The sequence below is a fragment of the Asterias amurensis genome, chromosome 22 (assembly GCF_032118995.1).
Source record: "Asterias amurensis chromosome 22, ASM3211899v1".
NCBI classification, from domain to species: Eukaryota; Metazoa; Echinodermata; class Asteroidea; order Forcipulatida; family Asteriidae; genus Asterias; species Asterias amurensis.
This window is the reverse complement of record NC_092669.1, coordinates 617360-644119: the sequence shown is the minus strand read 5'-3', so window position 1 is coordinate 644119 and position 26760 is coordinate 617360. Positions and strand designations below refer to the sequence as shown.

The window sequence follows — 26760 nt, the reverse complement described above, 5'->3', positions numbered from 1 at the left end:
GAGCAAACCTTAGTTTTAGGAGGTTTTTGGTAGAGCTCTGCAAACTGAGTTGTAGTTCACACGTTTGATAAACTTGACTTGGAGTGAGGAAGGAATAATTTGAGTTTCAAAGCTCAGCCTTCGCATGTCTGGCTGGTTCCTTTATTCACCTTGCAGTGTGGTTGCGCTGCAACATCTGGTTTTGTGTTCTGTTTAGCTTGTTGCAGACTTGCATTTTCTATTACAACTGACAACTGACAGCCGAAACCTTCGTCATTTTTAGTGCGACTGTTGACCATCCACACTCCAGAGTGAGCTTCTAAACAGGACACAAACTGAAGACATTTACAAGAACTCTCTAAAGATGGATTCGATAACTCAAGGGTATGGTAGGATGGACTATTATAACACAACTGGTCAGACACCGGTATATACAACCCTACTCGATACCCCACCGCGTACCGCTTCGAATCGCCCGGCGTACATGGTAAGCGCGTCGGCACTCGGTCGCCTTAACGGGATGATGTCGTGTCTAACCGGGGGGAGACAAAGCGGGAACGACGCGGAGAGCTCAGGCGGTGCATCTCCATCTTCATCCCCGGGGTGTATTGATGACGACGACGGTGATATGGGTGATGTTTCTCGTTCTGCATGTCAGCTTCTACATAGACCGACTGGATTCACGAATCCTCAACACACGATTGATGGGATCTTGGGGAAGGGAGCGAGGCAGGAGATGGGGATGCCACAACCCAGAGCACACAGGGTGCAACAGCTTTGTCTGTCGGCTACGAGCCCGACTGTTAATGGATCTGCAAATGGTCAGTATATCAATAATCATGATAACTTATATCTGCATTGACTTATCTCTGATAACAACTCCACAAATGTATGACTTTTTGTTTACATCATCATTATAATGTTCGTCTTGAATAGTGACAGCTGCATATTGATCTTTATTTAGCTTGGGGGGGGGGGGGGGGTAACAGATTAGTGTCTTGTCTCTCTATTTTTCCAACACTTGTGTGATGTTTTGCGCACATTTATGTACCACAATCTTAAGAAACCGAAGTGTCATACGAATTACCAATGAATGCTTACCACAAAGGATGTCGGACACTTCGTACCTTTGCATCTTCGTACCCTAGATCATTTATAGACACTGCGTACCTTTGCACCTTCGTACCCTCTAGACACTTCGTCCCTTCTTGACCCTTCGTACCGTAACCAAATAGGTCACTTCGTACCGTAAAAATACGTTTTGCAACAAATTCTTCGAAAGATTTGGAGTTAATCAATCTTGTTGAAGAGGCATTAAACGTCTTGTTGTTTATACACCGCGAATGCGACCGTCAGCTCCCTCTTCCAAAGCATACCGACGGTGACACACCCTGGTACTTTTTCCTGTTGACATGTTACAATGTTGATATGTTTGGGCATTGCAACTTGAGACAATGTTGCTTTTAGACATGGTTTGGAAAGGGTGTCTATATTTAGCTGAGGGTGTCCAAATTTAAAACAAGGTGTCCGAAAGACATTCAGACACCCGTCTTATAGTTCTGTCTCGAAACTAAGAAAAATTAATTTTACTGTAGTTCATTCAAATGATGTTGAATTTGAAAAAGGATCTCCAACCAATGGCCTCTTTCTTTCCAGCTCAGTTTCTTGAGCTACTTGGTGTTTATTCAGCAGATAGCTTTGATTACGAATACGAATGACAACAGTGATATATTTATTGCAGTAATTGATGACATAATAGGTGAATTATATTGGATTATCTCGTGCTGGTCTTCATTGATGTGAATTACTGCATTGACTGCATTTATTACTTGATAATGAGTTAATTGAATAACGTGATGTCTGGTAGGGCCAAATTTCACAGAGCTGCCAAAATATTGCTTAGAAATAAATGTTCTGCTTAGCACTGCAGTCTTAAGACCCTTTCACACAACAGCACTCTAGCAGGGGGCCCCTTGCTTTATTTGAGCATGGTTGCGAAGTTTTTACAAACATCCCTCTGGTGTGAAAGAGCAGCAAGCTTGATTAGAGTTCACAAGGGACTTTGGAAAGTCCAGACGCTATTTTTCTTTCGCACGAAGTGTAATTTTTCACAGTTTTACAACCATGCTAAAATAAAGCGAGGCACCCCTGCTAAAATGCTCTCGTGTAAAAAGGGCTTCAGTGGAATGGACTGAAACGATGAATCCTTCCATGAGGATGAGACTGATAATTTGTTGAAATGATTTGTCATTCTTGATCACACCTATCCACCCCAGATGTACTTCTGCTGACTATCTTATGGTCACTGCCCCACTCCAACAGTATGACAAACCACTCTAAGGGGTTTCAAATGAATAATGTTACCCCACGGGAAGGTAAATAGATCAAAGTGGAGTCCTCGATATGCCAGGTCGACAAAAATATATATTGGGATTTGGGGGCTGGCGAGGGTCACTCACTGATGTCTTGTTAAAGGCACTGGACACCTTTCGTAATTGTCAGAGACCAGTGTTTTCACTTCCCAATGTACGCATAAAATAACAAATCTGTGAAAATTTGGACTCAAATTGGTCATCGAAGTTTAAACTAGAAGCTCTTCTCACATTCGATTCATGCAAATCAGATGTCACCTTCATGCAAATCGTGTAGTTGTCGCAAACGGCTCCCCGAAACATCCACATGATTGTTGATGTTTAAAACCAGAAACTCTTCTCACATATAATGCATATTAGGTGTCACATTCATGCATATTAGGTGTCACATTCAAGCAAATAAAATGCAACATTCAGGCAAATCAGCCGACGTCACCTTCATGCAAATCAGCTGACGTCACATATTTTATGCAAATCAGGCGTTGATGAACTCCTGGTGTAGTTGTCATCAGAATCCGGCTTCCAGAGAAACGTGATTGGCACAAGTTCAAATTGCATTCAAGGTCACCTAGTAACACTTGATACATTTTTTAGTGGTTAGCCAATCATAATTTCTGCTAAAATAGTTGTTTTCACCGCTGGATAAGGCCCAAGTATTTTAACATCATGTGGGAAAGAGATAACACGCGTGAAATGTCTTCGCACATCTGCACCAACCAACCAACCATTACAAACATCTCAATTATTAATGAATGTAATATTATATATTTTAATAGCGCAATAATGTTTCCCATCGTATCCAGAGTGTGTAGCAGTATTGTTTGATATCTATTTTTGTCTTCAGTGGGCTGTCAAAGTGGTTGGACAGACATTAATTAAGATCGCACGTTGTTTGATTATTCATGTACAGACGGGAATCTCATTGGACCACGTGGAGAAATGTTTACTTTTAAAGCGCCCTCTTTAGTTGTTTTTTTTTTTAGCAGGCGTTAGGGGTTGTAATACCGAATGGAGCGATTTATGGTGGAATCGTGGCTTTTGTTTCACTCCAACGTGACATGGATTTATTTACCATATTTCCTGATGTTATATGATATCATTTCTAGCTTCAGGGGGAGTAAGTTAAAATAACACATGTACCTTTTCCATAACCGCCTATACAATATTTATATGTATATATTTATTTTAGTTTAATTCTTTAGACGAAACAAAGTAATAATAGGCCGTCCAGGGAAAGGAAAAAAAAAATCATTTAAAAATTTGCTATCCCAGACTCTGCTCATTGAGTTATTTGAAAGAAAAACAGTTGATATTATATTATATACAAATAAATTTAAAACTGTTATGAAAATGAACACAACAAAATGGCAAGTAATTTTTTAATTATTATATTGAAAGAAACCACCGTTACTTACGTAAGGTAAGGTAAGGATCATTAATTTTACAATCGGGTTGTATTCGTTAAAAAATACATCCAAATTTACAAAATAAATCACATAAACTTTAAAATCAATAATTAATCTATATTTTACAAAGATTACCTACCAATATAGGTTTAAGAGTAGCAAACACATGTATTTCAAAATATTGTTGTCTTCAACTAAAAATCTTGTTCTTGTGTTTTAACCCCGCGGCTGTGTGGATTTCTGTCCAGTCTTGTAGCCCGGCCGGAGTAAAGTGGTTTTAAGTTTCCGGATGCGGCATTTCTTTTGGCTTGGGTCTAACCATCTGGGGATACCTCTTTGGGAATGTGGGTTGAGTTTCTGAGGTGGGAAAAGGGGTAAACAATGAGGACCGTGGTTTGAGAAGTTGCAACTAGCAACAAGCAGAAACCCTGTTCTCTTAAAGGCAGTGGACACTATTGGTAATTACTCAAAATAATTATTAGCATAAAACCTTTCTTGGTGACGAGTAATGGTGAGAGGTTGATGGTATAAAACATTGTGAGAAACGGCTCCCTCTGAAGTGCCATAGTTTTCGAGAAAGAAGTCATTTTCCACGACTTTGATTTCGAGACCTCAGATTTAGAACTTGAGGTCTCGAAATCAACAATCTAAACGCACATAACTTCGTGTGACAAGGGTGTTTTTTTTCTTTCATAATTATCTCGCAACTTCGATGACCGATTGAGCTCAAATTTTCACATGTTTGTTATTTTATGCATATGTTGAGATACACCAACTGTGAAGGCTAGTCTTTGACAATTACCAATAGTGTCCACTGCCTTTAATAAAAGTGAAACACAAAAGTGTTACCCTCATGTGTCATATGCATGTTGAATTTACCTGGCTTCACGGATAGACTTGGTACAGAATTTTAATAAACATCTTATTTATTTTTGAAGAAAAACAAAATAAAAATGCATGACTTTTGATGCAAAAACGGGGGCGTTGGAAACAGTTTTGCAACGACGATAAAAAAAATCCACTTTCTAAAAAATAACTGAAAAAAAAAAACTGAAGATGGTTTCGAGTGAGTGCGTTTGAAATTGCATTAACACACGTTTGATGTTTGCCGATGTACACGTTGCGTCTGTCATCTCTCGTGTGCGTCTGTGTGCGCCTTCAAAGGGAAATTGAAATCCAGTTTTATCAAGCTGCTCGTTGAGTATCATGCCGGTTAATTAAAATGTTACATGACGACAATCCTGGCTTGTCTTTGTGAGGCTGTGTTGTAACCTAGTGACTCTGGCTACATACGACCATGATACGACTACAGTCGATCACGCAGTGGCTTGTCTTGTTGCGTAGTAATCTAGTGACTTTGGCTACATACGACTACAGTCAATCACGCAGTGGCTTGTCTTGTTGCATAGTAATCTAGTGACTTTGGCTACATACGACTACAGTCAATCACGCAGTGGCTTGTCTTGTTGCGTAGTAATCTAGTGGCTTTGGCTACATACGACTACAGTCAATCACGCAATGGCTTGTCTTGTTGCGTAGTAATCTAGTGACTTTGGCTACATACGACTATAGCCGATCACGCAGTGGCATGTCTTGTTGGGTAGTAGTGACTTTGGCTATGGCTATAGCCATTGGCTGCAGAGGGCTTTTCAGCTACCTCCAAATCCGCCATTTTGTTTTGATGCTAATAATATGCAAATTAGGCTGGGTCCGAATTGGCGGCTCACTACGACTGCTCAATCTCCATACTGACACGTGATGAACATTGGAGGTACTTAGCAACATCCTTTGCAACAGCCGTAGTCATAGCGGGCAATTTGGATACGGTCGTGGGGCCACGACTCGTGGTACATGTCAACTTATTGATTAAACTTCTCTACAAAATGGCTGCCACCATGAATCACGAGAGGGCGTTCTACTTTGATTTGGTTGTGCTGGCTCCCTTTTTGTCTCATTCCAATCAGTTTGGCGACGTTGCATGATGAAAATCATGAATATTTAAACTCTTTTATTGTTTTTGTTTCTCGAAAGGGCAATCTTAATTTCACGATTCTTTCCCCGGGATGGATGTTTTTCTTTTTAAAACGGAGATCGAGAAGGAATTTCCTCTTATTGCGTTCAGTCCCTTTAACGAAGGTCTTACACCGGCTGTATTGAATCCAAGCCGGTAAGACCATTCTAACCCAACCTTCATCTTGGATTGGAGAGTGGAAAACCTTCCATATGCCAAATCTAGCAGAAAGGAGGCCGTCTGGCCTTGGACGTAAATTCCCAGCCGTGAGAAACTTAGAAATTACCATCTGGTGACTGAGCCGTTAAAGACATAATAATTCAACACGAAATAGATGATCGAAATATTATTAATAATATCGTGGCACTTTGGTAGTTAGTGGTAGCGATTGTATTGTGGTCGAAAGTTTCAGAATCAAATAACTCGATGTACTTAGATTTAATTGATGTTAGTTTTGCGTCGGGAATAAAATAGAATATAGAATATAATTTGTTTTATAACCTTACACCACTGTGCTACAAGCACTGTGTACTCAGTACTTTTCTGGGTTCAGTAAAACTTAGAGTTGAAGGATTTACTTCAAATTGGTCAAATAACCTTTGATATGTAAACAAGGGGCACTATACACTTTGCATAAACTTCACTTTCTAAGCCTTTCAACTCGAAGAACGCATAGATATCTGTCTCATTTTGTCTCGTGTTGGTCATTACCGGACACTATTCAAATTAACGGAACCAAACCGAGGCTGGTTGTGCAAATTTAGTCTGACACCTTGTACGGTGAGAATTTGGCTTCAATCTGTAGTTGCTATGGGTAAAGTTGGTGACTGATTCGCGGTTCCATACTATAATTTGGAGCTATTAATGGTAGTTCCACTAACTTTTAATAAAGCACATTTTCAGCTTTAGTATGTAAACTTATTCTCTTAAATTTTGCCTGTGACAACCGAAATGAGCTGTTTTGTTTTAAAAGGTTTTTAGATACAGTTTCTCGAATGTGACTTCAAACTTCAGATGTTTCCATGGTAGGAACTTCTGAAAGGGAAGCTCTCGGTCTAAGCTTATAGAAATGATGTGTTTGTTATCTTTACCTATCATGTGTCATGGGTCTATACCTTTTCAGTGACGAAATCTTATTGTTCTTGGTAAGAACCGACTTTCGAGACAGACAAGAATCAAATCCGACAGTGCACTGTACTTTCTCGGTACTTTTCCCCCCAGTTTTTAAAAGTCAGCGCGTCTGGTAGCCACCCCGTGGTTTCTTAGCGTGCTCGCCTAAAATTACCTACCGTGCTCTCATAACATATCACCGGGTTGGATGTTGTTTTGTGCCCGCTGTTGGAGCTGATCATCGAGCCCGTACCACCGGGGGAGTTGACGAAAAAATGCGAGCACGCCGTGTTTTGTTGGCTAGTTTTTCATTGATAAATATTTAATGTATGATTTATGGAGTGAGATTGAAGGGAGTTTGAAGGCAGTGTGGTTTTAGGAAGGGTTGGGATGCAGACAATTTTCTGTCTGGAAGAGGAATTACATATTTTGTAGTTGGAACATTTTTCAGTTGTTGTGAAAAGTGTTTTCTTTTCACAGAAAAAGCAACAGGGAACACAATCAAACATTGAGTCTGTTCAGAAAGTGGGTTTGATCCATGATGGTTTGACGAGAAAATAGTCTTGACCTATGGTTTACGGTAATACCGTTTATTAACTGGCTCTCCAATATATTGCAATGGTTCTTCAAAGAACAACAATAACCAACTATGGAGCAATAAACTAGATTGTGTATTATAACTAACTTCATGGAACTGTCTTCAACGCCTTTGAAATTTCTTTTTTGATTTTGGCGCTTAATGTCTTCTGATTGATTGATTGGTAGAAGTTATTTATTTCCCTGATTGCCTTTTTGGGTGTATCTGGTTGATTTGTTGTTCAAACACCTAACCAAAAATGTCATCTGTACGGTTTGAAAATGGCATAATTATTAGTTTAAATCAGCAAAAGTGTTATTACACGTGCAATGAGGGCATCATAATACAGTAGTGATCATAAGTAATTACGCCACAAACCCTGATCAAACCCTAAATTGAAAACAACAGCGCGAAATTGGAAAACGGACAACCGACTGTCGTTTCTCATTGGACCCACGGCTTGTCAAATCCTCACGCTACTATCCAAACTGATCCGGACGGATCACACATGGCGTCAATGTGTGAAGGAACTAATTGGAACAAGTCACTCACATTTTTGTCTTCGTTTTTTTTCTTCTCTTTCTTTCTTCCTTTCTTGAGGAGACGCACACGGTGAACAAATTTAGTTAATGATTATAGATCTGGTATGAGGATGTTTTCCTTCGATGGCAGATCTGGAATGGAATTATGCCATTAAAGACGGCCTGCCTGTCAGTGTAAACAGAATAATTGGTGATTAGATAAATATTGATATTGCTTGAACCATGCTTGAACGTACAAGAGCAAAGCCCTTTTCACACGAGAGCAGTTTAGCAGGAGGGGTCCCGTGCTTTGAGTTCAAACTGTTGACAACTGAGACTGATTGTGAAGATTCACCATTGCTGCTTCTCAAGAGATTTATCTCAATGCTTTTGAGGTAAAAGTGGTGATGGCTGGTCTTCATTCCGTGTGTTAGTTCTGCATTCGGATCAAGTTGACTCATCACTGATGGTTCAACTTTATCCGAAGGCAGGACTAACGCAAGAAATGAAGACTAGCTGAGATATAATTACCACGTGGGATGAGATTAATTGATAAATGTGTCCAACACGTGTTTGGTTCTATTGTGTCCCTCAATGTCACAGCTACATACCAAACCACAAACTGAGCTGACATTGTTATCGCTATGTGATAATTGGTAGGCCGGTACCCGACCACAGCTCGTTCAAATTAACAGTTGTGAGGGATACCAGACTGACTCTGCTCATTGCTCAGTCATGACGTCACGGTTCTACTTAATAACAACATATTATAACATAACAATTAACATTTATAAGGCGGTATTCCATCAAGATCACAGCGCACTAGAGAGAAAGTAATTTGGAAAAAGTTGAGTCTTAAGGACTTAACGAAATACAGATAGAGTTGAAGAATCCCGAATGGCAGTAGAAAGATTGTTCCAAATAGTTGGCCCAGCTACATCAATATTGATTAAAAGTTTTATTTTTTAGTAATAGTAACAGTGTTTCCCATCTGAGTATTCAGGTGTTTGATACCTTCCAATCATGATTTGAAAATAACAGTCTGGTAGGGTAGAGTAATTTGATTGGATTAAATATATGTTTTTTTTATAACGAGGAGATCTGACAATACCAGAGTTGCACAGAGTTGGTGATTCTACAAGCGACGAGTAGCACGTGTCATCATGTTCTCCACCAATCCCCTTCATTTAATTAATGAGCCAATTAAATCCCAATGAATGATTAGAGAGCGACAGGTCCCGTGGTCCTCATTAACCAATTAGAACCGTGGGAATTTGACACCTCAGCCAGATGAGGTGGAATGCGTGGATAGTTTCCGGTCTGAGGTCCGGGAATGAAGCTACAAGTGTGACCTTGATGGGTAGATAAACAATGACCCACTTGTTTCTTAAACCAAATCATTTTGGCCAAAGATTCGTGTGGTCAACCTTTCTTTATGGGTCAACAGAAGGGTGTATTACATCACTGCAACCCGGAGTCCTCTGTTTGCAATTCTCCGTTAAATTGTAACCAGTTTTGCAACAAGTTGTCTTTGTTGTCTCCGCTATAGGGAGAGGGAAGGATTTCTGCTTTAAATTTTGACTTTCCGATCCTGAACAGCCAACATTTGTCTTTGATTCTTTTTTCGCCTTTCAACTTTGAGATAATTCCTCATTATAAAGTAACTCTCATAATGAACACGTACGGACGCTGGATCGACGTGGAGGTTGAATCTTGCTGTTACCCACAGTCCCAAGCGCGACACGTCAGATTGTACTGCATGGATTCTAGCCAACTTGGACTCCATCGAGGAGCGGAGTTTCATCCACATGTTCATCCTTACTCAACTTCACGTAAGAATTCTCTTGTTTTGTTTTTGTTGATGGCAACTTGGGCTCACCAGTGACTGAGTGTACAGTTTCTCACTTGAATATTAGATACACGTTTTCCACATGTTCATTCTTACTCAACTTCACGTAAGAATTGTCACGATTGTCTTGTTTGTGTGGTTTGATGGTCAACTTGGGTTCACAATGTTAGTACAATTTCTCACTTTAAAATTAAAGTATTTGACCGCAATTGTGTAGGCTTTTGATGGTGATTTTGATTTTTAGAGTTGGATGTTGGGTTGGTTAGCTAGCTATATAATATTCTATAGCTAGATGGGTTGTGCAGAAAACCCAATGAAAGAGCAGTTGACTAGACTATTTTTCACTCAGTCATTTACCTAGCTGAAGGATTGATCAAGTTCAAAATTCTTTAACTTACAAATCTGTTCAACATTCTGTCAAAATTATGATTAAATTAAAATTTGTTTCAAGAAATGCATTGTTTATAATCTTAGTTAGCTTGAACTAAGATGTGGTTTCCCCCCATTGCTGCAAATGAAATGTCTTGAATTGTCCATATTTAATTTGACACTTTCTTTACTGCACTCTCAACCACGTGTACTTATAATACTACCAAGTTCAACAGTACACAGTAAATGTTGTCCCAATTATTTGATGTATTTAGTTAAGCTTCAAACTGTAAACATGATTTTGTCATAATCTATCCAAATATCGCCAACTGTTTGGGGAATGTTGTCCAACACGTCTTCCCTTTTTACAGTCTTTAATTCGTCCATGTTTATGATTGAGATCACAGTATGGTACTATTAACACTGAGCGAGCACGTGATACGCACAACGGTAACTTATATTTGAAATTCATACCATATGCGTGTCCAGGGTAACTCGAACTTAAAATGCCTGGCTTAAAGGGCAAGTACACAGCTTGTATTCAAGGCAACGTCGAGTTAACTTGGTTTGTGGGTGGCTTTAAATGCTAACATCACTCGCTTTTACAACTGATCTTTTATGATTTTATGCTATCATTAGGTCATAAGACTACGAAGGCCCTTGCTTTGGTGCCATTAAAAACTCTGAACATCACTTGAAGCAGTTGATATATTTGCAGTTACTGCCTGTTCTTGGCTCCTTCTTTATGGTTAGACTAGTTCCTTCTACCTCTTTAAAATACACTCTCCACGTATTTTTTTAGGGAACGTAGTTTTTAAGAATTAGCTTTCCATATTAATTATGTCAAGAATCTTAATATTAATCGTGAACGGCGACCTGTCGATGTCATGTCTTAGCCCACCCGAGTCGGTCATTCAATTATCCAAAACAACGGGGTTCCACATCGCGAGCGGCTGGTGACTGCGGTCGCATGCCGTGCGATCGCCGATATTCCCCCACGACCGCGTGCGGTGACGCACGCTGCATGCTTGCCCGTCTCGTTCTACCCCAGTCCGGGCTCCCCGGTCCTTTTGTGAGGTAACACTTGAAGAACTCAACGGTGCTCTTGAGTCAAAATGACGGCCGAGGCTTCTTGATAACAAACACCGCCGAGAACATGAAGGGCCAACGTTCAAATCCAGGTGGGGGAGTGATTATTTCGGGCGTGAGAATTATGACTGGAATGTTATTATTTTTCCCTTTCGATCGAAAGAGGTTTCTTTGTTTTAGTGACCCTCACCTGTGAGCTCAAAAATTACTTGAACTTGGAAAGATGATGTAAACATGTTTTCTTGTTGTTATGGTGAAACCAAAGAACCAAAACAACACAAATATCTTGACATTAAATTTGAAAACGGCAAAACACTGTAATTATTGTTTGCACCGACCTAAGTGTGCTTTGGAAGACCGTTCTTTTGAGGTCTTGCCAAGGTCGCACAGCTGTTGAAAAAGTTAGTTCAAACTCAGTACCTGCTCGCATGAAAATTGTAGAAAAGGTGAAAAATAGTAAACCAATTAGGCCTATGTGGTGCATCATATCTTTATTTTATTCAATTCAGAACTAGATAACAATAACATAGCTTTGGATTTGGCAAAACCCATTATTTTTTTCTTTGTCTTTTTAAAATGGAAATTAAGCTAAATTTGTTTTGAAAAAAAAAAAGAACCTTATTCACTGTCTTGTATATTTATTTCTTGGACTTTAGGACTCATAGTTAGTGTATTCAATGGTCAGTGTATTACCATAGAGTAACTATGGACGTTAGTTTCAGCACCATGGGAGCTATATATAGATTTATGGGTACACAAAAACTCACACTGAATAATCATGGAGACCTCCATGGAATAACGCTTGTCAGCTCCCAACTTATAGGGTCACTCCACCCTGTAGCTCGTGAGTCGTAACCTGTCTCGATCATCACGTGACATCTCTATTGCAACGCGGGGCTTGGTCAGCCATGCGTCACACGATTATTAATAAGAACTTTCCTGGTATGTCTTTATAATGTTTGATGTGTATGAACTTTAAGACTTTTTGTTTTACCATGTGTTTTAAAAATTTTATAGTATGAATTTTAACTTTTTAAGACTTTTTGTTTTACCATTTGAACTCCCCATATATGAGATCGAGACATCTTGATTGTCTATTTCCCCCCCCCCCCCAACACTTCAAACCCCCGAAACTCGTAATTGTTTCAGCGACAATGCCCGGGTCCTAAGCCCACCTGTCACCAGGCGTGCCAGACTTACTGGTGCCGGTCCGAAACACCACCCGCCGGGGGGAGTTGTTCTTAGGGGTCGGGACCATTTATCTTATCACTGATGTCCTATAAAGATGTTCGTGCTGTGTTTCTGAAGGACGGGAATTATTACTGGAATCCCTAGATCCTACCGGGGACCCGGGGGCTTGGGATCTCAGGCTGGCCCAGGCTGCGATACCTCTTGATGCTTTGCTTTGTTCCCTGAAGCAATGATACAGCAGGAGGACACTCATGAAAATGTCTGTACTTTTTAGAAAGGTCATGTGATTTAAAGGGAATGTTTCAAGAGAATCTTTGATTTATGGATGGATGAATTGAAGTGGTGAAGTTAATTTCTCGATCGTCAGAATTTGTGGCGTTATAAATTTGTTGAGGAGATTGCTGTCTTTGTGGTTGTTTGGTTTTCATTTATGCAAATCTTCGGTTCATTTTGTTTCGTGAGTTTCCTAGGCCTAAACTTTTGCTGTTTGTTAAAGGTTTTGGATACGTCATTGTTTAAATATCTCGTAGGAGGAGTGTTGGATCCGTTGTTGTCTCGACGTTTCGATCAGTAGACTCTAACAGTCGTCATCAAAATGCTGGACTACAACAACTATATATAAATATTTTAAGGGAGGAGAGTTGGCTCTGGGAAGAGCAGTTATGGCATCGACGTTTCTATCAGTATACTCGGCTGGTCTTCATTCAAAAGAATAATATTGTAGGCCTATATTGTTTCAATTGTTTTGATGAAAAAATATATGCGAAAGTGTCATAAGGACAGGCACATAATTTGTTTTTAAAGAAACCCTAAATTGTGAACGTCCGTTCAAAATGAAGTTATGAGGTCGTTTTGGTGTAATGTTTTAAAGCTAATAAAACATGGAGAGCAGTGCTCTCCTTCCGTGTTTGGCTAAACATAATGTGAGTAGAGGCCTTAAATGACAAAGCCCACTGCCTCTACAGTACTGTGTGTCCGCTCACCATGTTCAGTTTGTGTTATCTGACCTGTCACATTGAATTAAATTAGCCTCATTGATGATATCATGTACGCTAGAATTATTAATAAAATCCCTCACAAACCCATTGATCTGGACAATGCTGCAGCTTCCCGCCTCCCACCGGGCAGTCTAGCTGAGACCACGCCCCCTGTTAGCATACCCCCTCATTATAGAGAATGTGTTCTATATACGATGTAATACCAGTCAAGCACAACATGAACTACGCTCGTCTCGCTGTCCGTAACCAACTTTGACATTTTGTGGAGAAAGCTGACTGACATTTCCAACTGATCATGTTTAAAGGCATCATACATTAAGAACTGTTCATGTTTAAAGGCACCAGTTGGTAGCGTTGCCAGTAGCAGACACAGTTGTCTGCTACTGGATTGAAGGGGCACAGCAATATTTGTTTTTCTCCCGGCCTTTAAAGTTCATGTTACCAAACCGAGTCTGCAAGGAAAACAGACTGGCATAGTTTAATATGATTGTGATTGTATGCAAGGAACTCGACCAGTTCGCTATAGGTTAAGCAATCTTAATTAGCTTAGTTAGTCCAACATGGTGACAACTTTAAATCATTAAAGTTGACAAAGTGGTGATTAATTTGTATAAGAGATATTCGTGGTACCATCATTCGAGCAGGCAGCGAATAGTCATAGAAATGGCGGAACAAACTCTTTTCGTCTGAAAAATAGTGGGCGTGGATACCGACAGTACGATGGGCGTTATTATTTGACGGTAAAGGCCCTCAGCGGTGTAGACATAATCCGCAAATTAAAGGGGCGCCATTTTTTTGCGCCTGATCTCCAAACTGCTTCACATTTGAGATCCGTTCATCAAGCTTCTCGTCATCTCTGTCCAGGCATATATTTATATATTTTTGCTGACATACTTTAATATCCACCGATTTCGCAAAATTTGACTTTTCAGAGGCCGAATTGCCAAACAGCAGTGACACCGACCATCGCTCGGACTTCAGGGTGATCAACATGGAGCGGGCAACCCCTCCATCACCCGCCGTCTCCAGCAACCGAAGCCCCGGTCTGAACCCCTCACCAGCCCCTCTCAAACTCGTCAAGTCCGAGAAAATGACCATGCTGAAAGTAGCGGTAGATAAGGACATTCTGGGTGGTTCGGGGAAGGGGAGAATGGATGACACGAGGAAGGATCACGGGAGCGAGTCATCAGAGGCTGGGTCACCGGGGAGTAACAACGCTACCTCCGGGTCGAGTGGAGGGGACGAAGACGCTGCTGCTAAGAGAAAGAAGAGAAGAAACAGGACTACCTTCACGAGTTATCAACTTGAAGAGATGGAAAAAGTGTTTCAGAAAACACATTATCCGGATGTCTACTGCCGAGAACAACTTGCTCTTAGGTGTGATTTGACAGAGGCCAGAGTTCAGGTGAGTTGAAGGAAATAAATGTTTGGATGCTTCGTAAACAACTTTTATTTTTATCATTTCGAGTTTGCCCTGGTATTGTGCAGCAGGGAATACTTTCGCGCAACCGAAATGAGCTCTTTATTTTTTTTTTTAGGTGTTCAGTTTAATACAGTTGAAATATTTCACTGAAAAATGGTTCTAGCAGAGCTTCATAATCAATAAGCTTTCAGACTGAAATTAAACAACTATTTTACCCAATCCGGATGAGTAAAAAACTTTGATAATTCAAAGATTGTGTTGATTTGAGCTTTGGTGTTCTATAGTCGAAGTGTCTGAATATTGTTTAATCTTCATTAAAAAAAAGGACCCTCCCTTGAGTTCACACTACTGGGGTGGATTTCACAAAGAGTTAGGACTAGTCTTATCTCGAGTTAGGACCAGTTACTCGTCCTAATTTAGGACTATCCATGCAATTTGTATTATATCACCTAGGACTAGTCCTAAGTTAGGACTAGTCCTAACTCTTTGTGAAATCGACCCCTGATAACTCAAGTTTAAAATAATTGAAAATCTGCAATAAGCGGAACAGGTAACAGAAACTGGTAAAGTATTTGCCGGGCTTCAGCAGACGACATTTTTTTAATTCAGATTTTCTGCTACCCGCGTAAAAAAGAGCAAAGAATCTTCAATCGAAATGTCAAGCATTCTGAACTGCAGTCCTTTCCATCATGGGAAGGTATTCATTTCATGTTGAGTCAAGATGAACTTTGGGTGCAATTGGAATTATTTAAAGGAATGGAATAACTGTACACAACCTTGCTAAGCACAGAGCTTACAACTAATACTTAAATGATATAGGTTACTAGAATAGAGATGGAATAACTTTACAAGCCTGCTTAGCACATAGCTATCATACTTAGTAGATATAGGTTACCATAAGGATGGGATAACTTCACAAGCTTGCTTAGCACAGACCTACATACTTAGTTGTGCTAAGCACATAGCTACAATACTAACAGTTGAAATTGCCTGTCTGACGATCAGAACAACTGCACAATCTTGCTTAGCACAGAACCACAACACTTTATAGTAGAAATAGGTTACCAAAGGAATAATTGTTATAACAAAGTCTGCGCAAGCGTGTTAAGGACAGAGCTATAGTAGAGATAGGTTACTTTATAACAAGTCATCATTTCATGCCGACCCAAATTTTTGATCCACAGACCCAATTGGCATAATACAAATATTATCAAGAAGATATTTTTAAAACTCTCCACAAATCCACATGGGAAATAAATTAGCAGCCGGCTTCTTGTGAAGTGAGCTGAAAAAATAATAATAATAAACTGGATACAGATTTTTATGTCGAGCCAGCCTTGAGACTGATTCCAGAATGACTGAAGACTCCCTTATGATGACTAAGTCATCAATAAACAGTTCCCCCTTAACAAATATTGAGTCAAACACATTTCTTGAGCCCTCTGGGTTCGTTTTTATTACAAAAACCCTCCAAAATTATGGTTTTGATATAGACTCCCATAGCACTTGATACAAACTACCCAAACCCCTCCTTTCCACCAACAAGTATTAATGGATATCGTTTGACCCTACCGAACCCCCTTTCAGACACCGTGGTGTCGGCTCCTCCCAAACCGCCCTCCTCTAGTCCCCTATATGGTCCCCCTAGTGCACCCTGCTTCAATACTGGTACTCGTGGGGCGTATTACCAACCTTAAAGGGATTCAAAATAACGACTGACACGACAGCAAGTTAACTGGGGTCTCATGCCTCATTTTAGTATGGTTGTAAAATGTAGCGATGTTTGACAAGATTTTGCAAGAGAACCTGGAATTAGCAGAACAAATTGTTATCCGCAAACTAACAATGTTGACACAAAACAACTTATCTTTAGACAGATTTAACTTATTGTTTCACTGTTTGAATGAATTGTCACCAAAACCTAATTTCAAATGAGAGAAAGTATTTTTGTATTTCAGAGAATCAGAAATATAAAATTCACGAATTTAGTAGAAAAATGTATACCAAATGCTGTCGAGAAGTTACTTGCCTCCTGTCAAATTTGAAAAATAAAAACTGATATTAAAAAGCTAGATCTTTTCAGCATTTACATTAATCATTTCATTCTTAGGAACCTAGATGCTCTTCAAATAATCAACCCGTATATGTTCCGGTGTCTTAGACCACAGTAGTGCAACCATTTTGTTTTTCCCACGTCTTTTCTATGGAACCAAACCGAGGCACAAAATTTAAATAGTCTGGTTCTACTTATTTATACTACATAATCACCATTGGTTATTGCTCTTGCAGACAGGGCACCGTGTCTACCCCTTTAATGCTTTTTATTTACCCCAATGGATCTAAAGAACAGATGTTTATTTCATATTTTGTTTTGCTTTGATGGATTAGTGTTGTGACCAACCGCATGCGACAACTCTGTTAGGGTAGTTACAGAAGGAATTCCCAGGGCTGCTATTGGAAGTAGTTTAAAGAATCAAAAAATGGACAGGCACATCGCCCACTAATCAATTTGAAATCTTCAGAAGTTGTGATAAATGACAAGTCGTTAGAAACCACTTCTTGCATTGGCCATTCCATTAGTAGTTGACCTCTGTTCGTTTTACAACAATATAGAAAACCAGGCATGTATGCTTCGTTTTTGAAAGGGGCAAGGGCAGAAGCATTTTTCAAGGGCACCAAGGCAATGACCAGTAGGCATGGAGGCAATTGCTCAAAATAATTGTTGGCATAAAAACTTACTTGGTAACGAGCAATGGAGAGTTGTTGATAATGTACAAAACATTATGAGAAACGACTACCTCTAAAAGTAATTTTCTCAGTAAAATATTTGATTTGAATTCGAAACCTCGGCTGAGGTCTCGAAGTCGAGTATCTGCTGACAGCACACGACTTGTGCGACAATGTTTTTTCATTATTCTCTCTCGCAACTTCGGCGACCAATTGAGTCAAAATATTCACAGGTTTGTTATCGGTCCTAGCTCTATGTCTGATGCATATGTTGAGATACGCCAAGTGAGAAGACTGGTCTTTGACAATTACCAATAGTGTCCAGTGTCTTTAAAGGCAGTGGACACTATTGGTAATTACTCAAAATAATTATTAGCATAAAACCTTTCTTGGTGACGAGTAATAGGGAGAGGTTGATGGTATAAAACATTGTGAGAAACGGCACCATCTGAAGTGCCATAGTTTTCGAGAAAGAAGTAATTTTCCACGAATTTGATTTCGAGACCTCAGATTTAGAACTTGAGGTCTCGAAATCAACCATCTAAACGCACACACCTTCGTGTGACAAGGGTGTTTTTTCTTTCATTCATATCTCGCAAGTTCGATGACCGATTGAGCTCAAATTTCCACAGGTTCATTATTTTATGCATATGTTGAGATACACCAACTGTGGAGGCTAGTCTTTGACAATTACCAAATAGTGTCCACTGCCTTTAAAGTGTTCGTTGATTGTGTACTTCGTTTTGTAGTTTGTATTCTAACCTAGTGTCCGTTCTTTCTGTGACTGCGACACAGCAGACACATCCCAGCCGTGTTTTTATTACACCCCTTTTAAATTCAAAGCCTCTTAACAAAATTGACCGTAAGTGGGACTTAATAACTGTTATCATTTAATTATTCGACCTCGCTGTGAGCACAAAACCTTTTCAGCAACTCCTAAAGAAACACCCCACATCTTAAAAATGGTACCTCCCAGCTGCGATATCCCCAAAGTCTTGCTAGGCAGGGTGACCATAAATTCCCTTACATTTACAAGGGCAGAGACGTGTTGGCCAACCCATAACGCAAGAACCTTTAACAATATGAATAAGGAACAGTTCCTTATTCAAAGACAAAAACACATAGACATTTAATAACAAAACACAAATCAGTAATTGTCAGCTTCAATTAGTCAGTTGCAATCTGAAAGCTCTGCGTCTTAAAGTGGCACTGTGTGCACTGAAGACTGAAGGAAGGGAGTTAATAAAATAAAATCGGGGCAAAGAAAAATGCACAGTCCCTTTAAAGGGAACAGACTTTGTGATAAGTTCCTTGCGAGCACCCCTCCCCTCTTCTTCCCAGCATCACCACTCAACTCTATACCTCCAGGGCTTATATAAAACAGTCTTCTTGTGACATGTTCTCTTTTCCGGAACGTCTTAACCCACGCCTCGCTGAACGGACTGAGACATTTTCATTAATACTCGGCGAAACGAAAACAACACCCACCGTGGGGTGTCCGATTCGCAGGGACCGGCGAGGGGAGGGCTTGTCTAGTACCCTAGGGCTACAGTTGGTTAATTACTAAATTGTTCTTATCTCTATCATGGAGGAATAATTCCTCCATGGCTCTATGCATGGTTTTAGAATCGAACATGCAAGGTATTACTATTAGTATTAGCAAAGATTTGTAAAAAGGTGTTTAAATTTTGCTGGAAATTAAAAAAACTGGGAGTCCAGAATTGTTTACTAAAGCAAGGTCTATTATATAGCAAAGAGAAAGATACTTCTATGGTTTGAGCACAGATTTTGTAAAAGGGTGTCCAAATTTTGCTGGAAATAAAACAAAATGGGATTCAAGTATTGTTCACCCAATTTGTTCGCCTACAATTCATGTTCAGTTACAGCAAAATATCAAAAATTTGAAACAGGGTGCCCAGAAGACACTCATACATCCCTCTGGCCATGCTCTGGCCAACACTATGGTTGAAGGGCTTGCTCTAGGGTCTGTTCGGTGTGCTCTTCATTTTGGGTATGTTGCTAATTCGTTCATGTGACATCTCAGTTGTCGTTCATATTCTTGGACTTGGAGATGGTGGGTTTAAGGAATTAGCCTTTTGCATGCGATGCAGTTGGTTGCCTCCAAGTTGTCTGAAACAACGTGCCCGGTGGAGGTGAACATTGTTCCCGCGTCCGAAACAAGAGTTCGACCAAGGTTTGCTCTAACTCTACCTCCATGGTTCGACATAATAAAAATACCTGTGAGTTGTCAATTACGTTTTATTGCTAATTGACGTGCCAGTAAAAACCTTTTTTTTCTTGACCCCAAAACCGCCAACCTTCAATAAACAATTTGATCCTAGAGCACGGAACACCGGAAGTACGGCCTGGTAAAACAAAATGGCGTCGGTCACGCCAATCAACTCGTCCGTTACACACGTCACTCAAACTACTCAGCGTGTTTACTGAGGACCTGATTAGCGCTCAACTCAAGTCCAATTGTTCTTTCGTGAGAATTGTTTTAATTGATTGACATTTGTGATGGTTGTTATTGATATACAATCCAGTGGTGATGTTTTGAGAATAGTCAAAAATGATTTTCAGACCCACGATTGCGTGAATTGATTATCCGCCAAGTTTTTAGTTATGTGGAATGTACATTGTTAACCGTCCTCTTATTTAGTCAACGATTTTTAATATTGTGATGTCACAAAAGGGCCTCAAGTTTCTAAATATATATTTCTAAATAACCGTTTTAATTTTGTGTGTAATTTGTTACATACGAAGGATTTGTAATATTTGATGGTTGTTTTTGTAAGCGGTACATTTAAACTTTTAGCCGCTGTATCGCAGTGTTTTTAATAAACAATTAAAACTGTATTGTGTGGCAGCGCTTGCCTTTGACGCATAAGTATATTGTGGTGTAAGAAGTAGGTTTTTTAACGAACATGACATTTTAAATTTTTATTATTACAAGTGTTGTCATGTGTGAATAAATATATAATTGAAAAATAGATTGTTTGGTTTACACCTAATACAAAACCAACTCATTGTTTCACTTTGATAAAAATAATTCCAGAAGCCAAAATACTTTCTGTTTTGTCCTCAATCGGCAGACGTCAGAACAAACATGTCGTAAACAAATTCTTGGCAGATACAAATCGAAATGTGAAACCCAAGGTTTTTGTTGCGGATTATAATTAAACTGGTGGAGCAGACGATATTTGATCCCTTGATTCCGGGCTTGTTTTCCCGCCAAAAATACTGCACGCGTTTCTTTGGCCTAACTGATTTATCAGTCCCTTGATGTCTGGTTGCCGCCGCCACTGACAGCCAATATTCTCCAGACTGTTTTGAAGTTGCTTTTGAACTCACGGGATTTAAAACCGTTCAGCGGTATTTGTGAATTTTAAAATGGCGACCGTAAAAAGCTTTAAATCCCATGGGAAGTTCGATGCCGAAAGGGTAGTATTTGTAGCATGTCAAATTTACACTAAAAACATAATAATAATAGTAATAAATAAAGGAAAGAAGAGTCCGTACAATTAAAAATAAACATACCGTTTTGCTAAAGCGGATGTACATAATATAAAATAATAATAAAAAAATTAAATAGAAGACAACAAAATTTAATTTCAAACCTCTTAGTTTTCAAGAAACATTATTGCCTACTCATCAAAGACTCAAACAAGTACACTATAATGCACATCATGTTAAAACTTCGGTTGTGACGTTGTTGTGAAAACGTAAAAACATAAAAACGTAAAAAGCGTAAAAAAATTGTTGTGCAAGGTTCACAATTAATGCGGCCTTAAAGGCACTTGACACCTTTGGTAATTATTGTCAAAGACCAAGGGCCAATTTCATAGAGCTGCTTTAAGCAACAAATTTGCTTAAGCACGAAAATAGCTCGCTTTTTTTCACGTGTTACTGGCAAAACATTCATGCCATATCCATTGCTTGTGACTGGTATTTAGCTGTTGTTTACTTTAGCATAACAGTCTTGGAGTTTTTTGCTTAAGCAAAATTTTGTGCTTAAGCAGCTCTATGAAATTGGGCCCAGTATACTAACTTGGTTTCAGTTGCACTCTTTAATTCAAGGACGGCTTTGGCTTATCATACCGCAAGCCAGACACATCCAGCTGAACCACATTTTTTATAACGATTGAGGGCGCTCGAACAGTTTACTGATGGGCAGCATTGAATCGCTCACATGTTCTTATTCCGCAATCAATTATAAGTAGATACTAAAAGTCAGTTTTAGGATATCATAGGTCCGTAATATCAGCAACTCTCGCTGATTTTACCGTCTCAAATATCAGAATGAAGCGACGTTCATTCACGGACACCAGGATTATCCCCCTACTCTCGGCACATCTCCGTGGGGACTTTGGGCAAAATTTACGGGCGACACCTGCGTTTTATGCACGCTCGTAAACGCCTGGGCTGAAAATTTATGAGGCTCGACGATTCAAGGTGAAAATGGATGACAAAACACAGCGCCAAAAAAAGCTCGACTTGGTCAAAACGACTTAAGACCGCGCGGTCAGAAATCTCTCATCATGAAAGTAAATTAATAATAAACTACTGATCGGATGTTATGCTGTGGTTTGGATGTGGGGAAATAAATGGGAAAACAAATGATTTTGTGTGTAGTTAAAATGGAACTTGTCACAGGCAATATATATATATATTTTTTTCAAAAATTGTTTTGAACTAAAAGTTGTTTCAGGCTTGTATGAAAAATAGATTTAAGATTTTTAAAGTTGTTGTACCATTGATGTAGATTCCCTTTAAAATCCTGAGATTAACTCGACAAGTGTCCCTTGAGGGTGGCACTTGCCCAAAAGGCCACAATTTCTTTAAAAATACACCACTGGCTAGAGCTTCAATTAAACATTTGACCCCATCATTGATAACAAAATGAAGTTATTTTAAAAGACCTGTTTTCCTTCTGTCTTGTGAGTCTTAATCTCTAATGCCATGTCACCTGGTTGCTAGCTTTTATTAGAAGTGACGTGTTACTAATAGGACTGTTGTTGTTTTCTTTCCTTTTTTGCGAATTTGTTACGACGTTGTTGGCGGGTGCCGTTTGATTTGCTACCGGGGCAATTCGATGCGAAGCCCGGGTGACTTCAGGGACTATTCGCTAGGGTCAGTCGCAAGTATCGGTGCGTGCTTTCATCAAAGCTGGAATGCTGATTATTTTTATGTTCGTAGTTTTGAAGTCTGTTTTTAAAACTGAATGTTTGATACCTCAAGAAATGAAGAGTCGTGTTTTTTTGGGTGTTTTTTTTTTACAGGGAATTGAATGTTGGTTCTATTGTATTTATCGTGGTTTTTGGGGGTTATCACGGTGATTATGGTTCTATCGTTGTTCTATATTACGGTTCTATGTTGATTATAATGCGGTTCTTTGCTGGTTTTATTGGGTTCTATTTAAGGTCTATGATGGTTCTTTCACTGTTCTGTGATGGTACTGCCATGGTTCTATTATTGTAGCCGATCATTATGAGGTTTTTTTGTCCGATAATTATACTCATTATTTGGTATTTCTCATCTGGAATTTTGTTTCTCGCCAACCACTGAAATGACCGCACCTTAATGTTTAAACTGTCATTTTAAACCTAAAGATTGCTTGGCAATCAAAAATGACAAAAAGAGGGAGAAGGTTTATCAGATGCTGGCCAGTTATTGAAAATCTGTGGTGTAGATCTGTGGTGTAGATGTTAAAGAGTGTCTATTCGTAGCTAGATTTCGTTTCAATTCAAGCAAAAGTCAAACTTACATCGGATCCGTGGTTTAGCAAATTCAGCTTTACGTCCAAAACTAATTCAGATAAGAGTTGTGGGAAAACATCGACCCCCGGACAGCTCAAATTTGTTTGAATGTCATTTCATGACAATAAAAAGCAACGGCGGCATCGAGATAAAAACTCCCCTGGGAACGATCGTGGGTAGAAGTGGCAAGCACAGACGGTGTGCCAAACCGAGGAAATAACCTCGATTATGTCGACTCAACGCTGAGGTTTTTTTCTCGCTTAAATTCTTTGACGTGGGTTTGATGGGAATTAACGTCCCTGTGGAACAACTGCGCCTGTGCCGAAAAATATATAAATCATTGACGGTTGAAAGGGCAATGACCGAAGAATATACTTGAAGAGAGCTAAGGGGGGGGGGGGTTGATTTGTTTACTCCGTACTAATGTAAAATGCAGATTAAGATTTGATGTACTGATTACACGAAATAATAGACCGTTCCTTTTTAACGTCGCACCTGCACTTTTCACCAACCTTGAGTGGTAAAAGTATTTAAAAAACACGCATCAATTAATCATTTTGTTACAAATGTTACCATTTATCACTAATAAACAAATTGCGCTTACACAAAACTCACTGAAACACATATGCCTAATTTGTATTGTTTCTACAATAAAAAGGTTTGGAGTGTTATATAAAAAAAAAGGTTATTTCAAGTCCCGAAAATACATGTAGGCAGTAGGCACAATCATACTAAAGACTGCACATTGGGTTGTCCATTGCGACCGAAAATTGCGTCCAGCAACCACGTGACCCCCCAAAGTAGTCCCTCCATGTCAAAACTCTCTAAATAAACAGCAACGACTGTTTCTTGAATTACTTTTATTGAAATTGTTTCCTTGTTTCTTACTACAGGTTTGGTTCCAGAACCGTCGTGCAAAATGGAGGAAGAGAGAGCGATTCGGTCAGTTCTCAAACATGCGTGCCATGGCTACAGGAACTAACTACGAGATGCCAATGGCTCCACGGAATGACAACTACTCACAGGTAAGGATAACAATGGCCCAAGCATCGATCCCTGGGGAACACATACTCACCATGTAGTGTTAAACTCATGTAGGTCGACGCGCCAAACGTGCAAAACTTGCATTGTGCCATATTATCGTGGTTGGTCAGATTGCTACAGCTAATTCTATTGCCTCAAAGAGTAAAACGATGTGCTAACAAAATAGAACAATTTAAAATATAGTGGATACTGGATACTGGATATTTAAGAATGTTAACCCTTAAAAGAAGAACATCAAACAGAGAGATGAATAATATCAACTATGTTTTGTTTTTAACCAGCGTTTTATTTGACATTTGCCGCAGATAACAACATCACCGACCTGGTCGACCAATCATCTCGGCGCTTCACTCTCCCCAAACCAGCACTCTGTACCACTGATGCAGAATGGAGGGGGAGGTGGCGGCTATTCGCCCCACCAAACGCCACCAACGGGCACCAATCACCAACAACTCATCAATGGGCTTACGTCATCATGTATGGCACCACAGGGCATGTTACCCAGCTACATGGGTATGCCGTCTCAGAACCTGCCTCAGTACGGCCAAATGCCACCCTCAACGTCCATGTCCTCACCGACATCTTCTCATCCGGGGACCATGATGACCTCTGGGTCGGCCATGATGACGTCAGGAGCGGCCATGATGACGACGGGCGTGGCGCCATTACCACAGGGTCTTGGTGAGATTGAGACGGAGCGACGCAGTAGCAGCATCGCAGCACTGAGACTTAAAGCTAAAGAACACAGCGTTGCAATGTCAATCGTAGGCGCCTACTCGTAGATTGGTATCGGATTGGTCTTATCCAAAATGGTTGATCGGCCGTTCGTACCCACCGTAGATATCTCGTAACCGCCGGTAGCTTGGCCGTTTCTATCTGCAGTAGATATCTCATAACGAACGGTAGCTTGGCCTTTCGTACCTACCGTAGACTAAGATCATCTCGTGTTGAATGGTAGATTGGCCGTTTCTATCCTCCGTAGATATTCTAATCCTCGCGAATCGCTGCAAAACACATCGTCTATCTAGTGCGATATGATGTCAGTGTTGGACATGTGCTGATGTTAAGGTGTGAAGTATAAACACATAAAACTGGAGGTGGTGCTTACGACGTTTCACTTTGAAACAAGACTAACATTCATGAATCTGGTGCTAGAGATATTAAGGCAATGCTGAATCAGTCATCCTCGTTTGTTGTGTATGTATTGATTCTGTAGTTTGACGGTGGTTCCAATCCCCTCTTGTTAATTGGAGAACATATTTGATTTCAGCGGTACCACAAGAACAAAACAGTCGTCGTGGACATTGCGGAAGCCTCCTTGTATATGCTGAGGCAGGGGACAATGCGAACGTGCGCCCACATGTAAGCGATGAATTAAGTACCAACAAATGAGGGCGCTGCATAAGTTTGTGACGTCATACGCGGATGTCCTTAAGGGATTTTTAGCACGCCACTTTGCTCTCCTAACAGTAGTCTGTCTTGCCACAGACGCCCTGGATGTAGTAAGACGACGGGTGCTATAATGTATGCATAAAACAAGTTGTACATCAAAATACAAATACTATCATTTGTATTTTAATACATACGCTCAGGTTGTATATTGTTGATTATGCAATACATGCATTACCTTATTAAAGGTGTATAATTATTATATTCTTGGTTTTATGAACACTTATTTTAGAGCCATGTAGTCTTAGCAACACATTGAAAGAAAAAGTCGACTTAATCGAACTAAGAAACAACCATGAATGATGATACAGATCTTTCGTAGTTCTTGACGAAACCTTCTGGGAAAAGTTGATTTTATGCCTGTGTCGTAAGAATGTGTTTCTGACGGAAGGGACTACCTTCTTTCTTGGGATAAACATTTTTAGTTTTTGAGTACACCTCCCCTGATTTTATTGATTAATGTATAAAGAAAAGAGAAGGGAAAAAAACATCTTATTATTACTGTTTGATTACGCCAACATGCATACTGTTTTATTATTCAACATCCGTGCATTATTTTGTTCTGCTCCCTTTTCTCCCTCACTTTTAATGAATTATTTACATGGAGTTGTTTTTGCTTTGTTGCTTGTACATAAAACATTGATTGGTTAACATAATTATTGTTTGATTTACAATTTATTTAATGACTCGGACTGGTTTTAATTCTCACTGTTGTTATCTTAAATTTCCTTGACGACTACTGATCTGTCATTGCGCAGCGTGTTTTTTGTTGGCAATGAAAGCAAGTTTATAGTCGAGTTTCTTTTGAATGACGATCATGTGCATCATTGTAACTAAACTGAAGTACAAGAAAAATACTGTTTACATTTCTCGATCTAGTCGGTTT

General features: G+C 39.6%; 1 protein-coding gene across 2 annotated transcripts; it reads left to right on the top strand.

The window, feature by feature from the left end:
* On the top strand, window positions 1–26459 carry LOC139953748 (uncharacterized). Of its 2 annotated transcripts, none has more exons than XM_071953295.1 (4): window positions 1–800; window positions 14405–14877; window positions 24275–24406; window positions 24731–26459. In XM_071953295.1, the coding sequence occupies exons 1-4, from the start codon at window positions 344–346 to the stop codon at window positions 25205–25207; spliced, it is 1539 nt and encodes a 512-aa protein (XP_071809396.1). In that variant the 5' UTR covers window positions 1–343; the 3' UTR covers window positions 25208–26459. The 2 variants fall into 2 exon arrangements, with proteins under 2 accessions (XP_071809396.1, XP_071809397.1); XM_071953296.1 differs by lacking the exon at window positions 1–800 and adding an exon at window positions 9649–9808.
* Window positions 26460–26760: the final 301 nt, after the last annotated feature.

Bases quoted from the DNA above. Each gene is read 5' to 3' on its own strand.
- LOC139953748 (XM_071953295.1), top strand. From the start codon at position 344: ATGGATTCGATAACTCAAGGGTATGGTAGGATGGACTATTATAACACA. The intron at 801-14,404 runs GTCAGTATATCA...TTGACTTTTCAG, and splicing joins TGTTAATGGATCTGCAAATG to AGGCCGAATTGCCAAACAGC. The intron at 24,407-24,730 runs GTAAGGATAACA...CATTTGCCGCAG, and splicing joins GGAATGACAACTACTCACAG to ATAACAACATCACCGACCTG.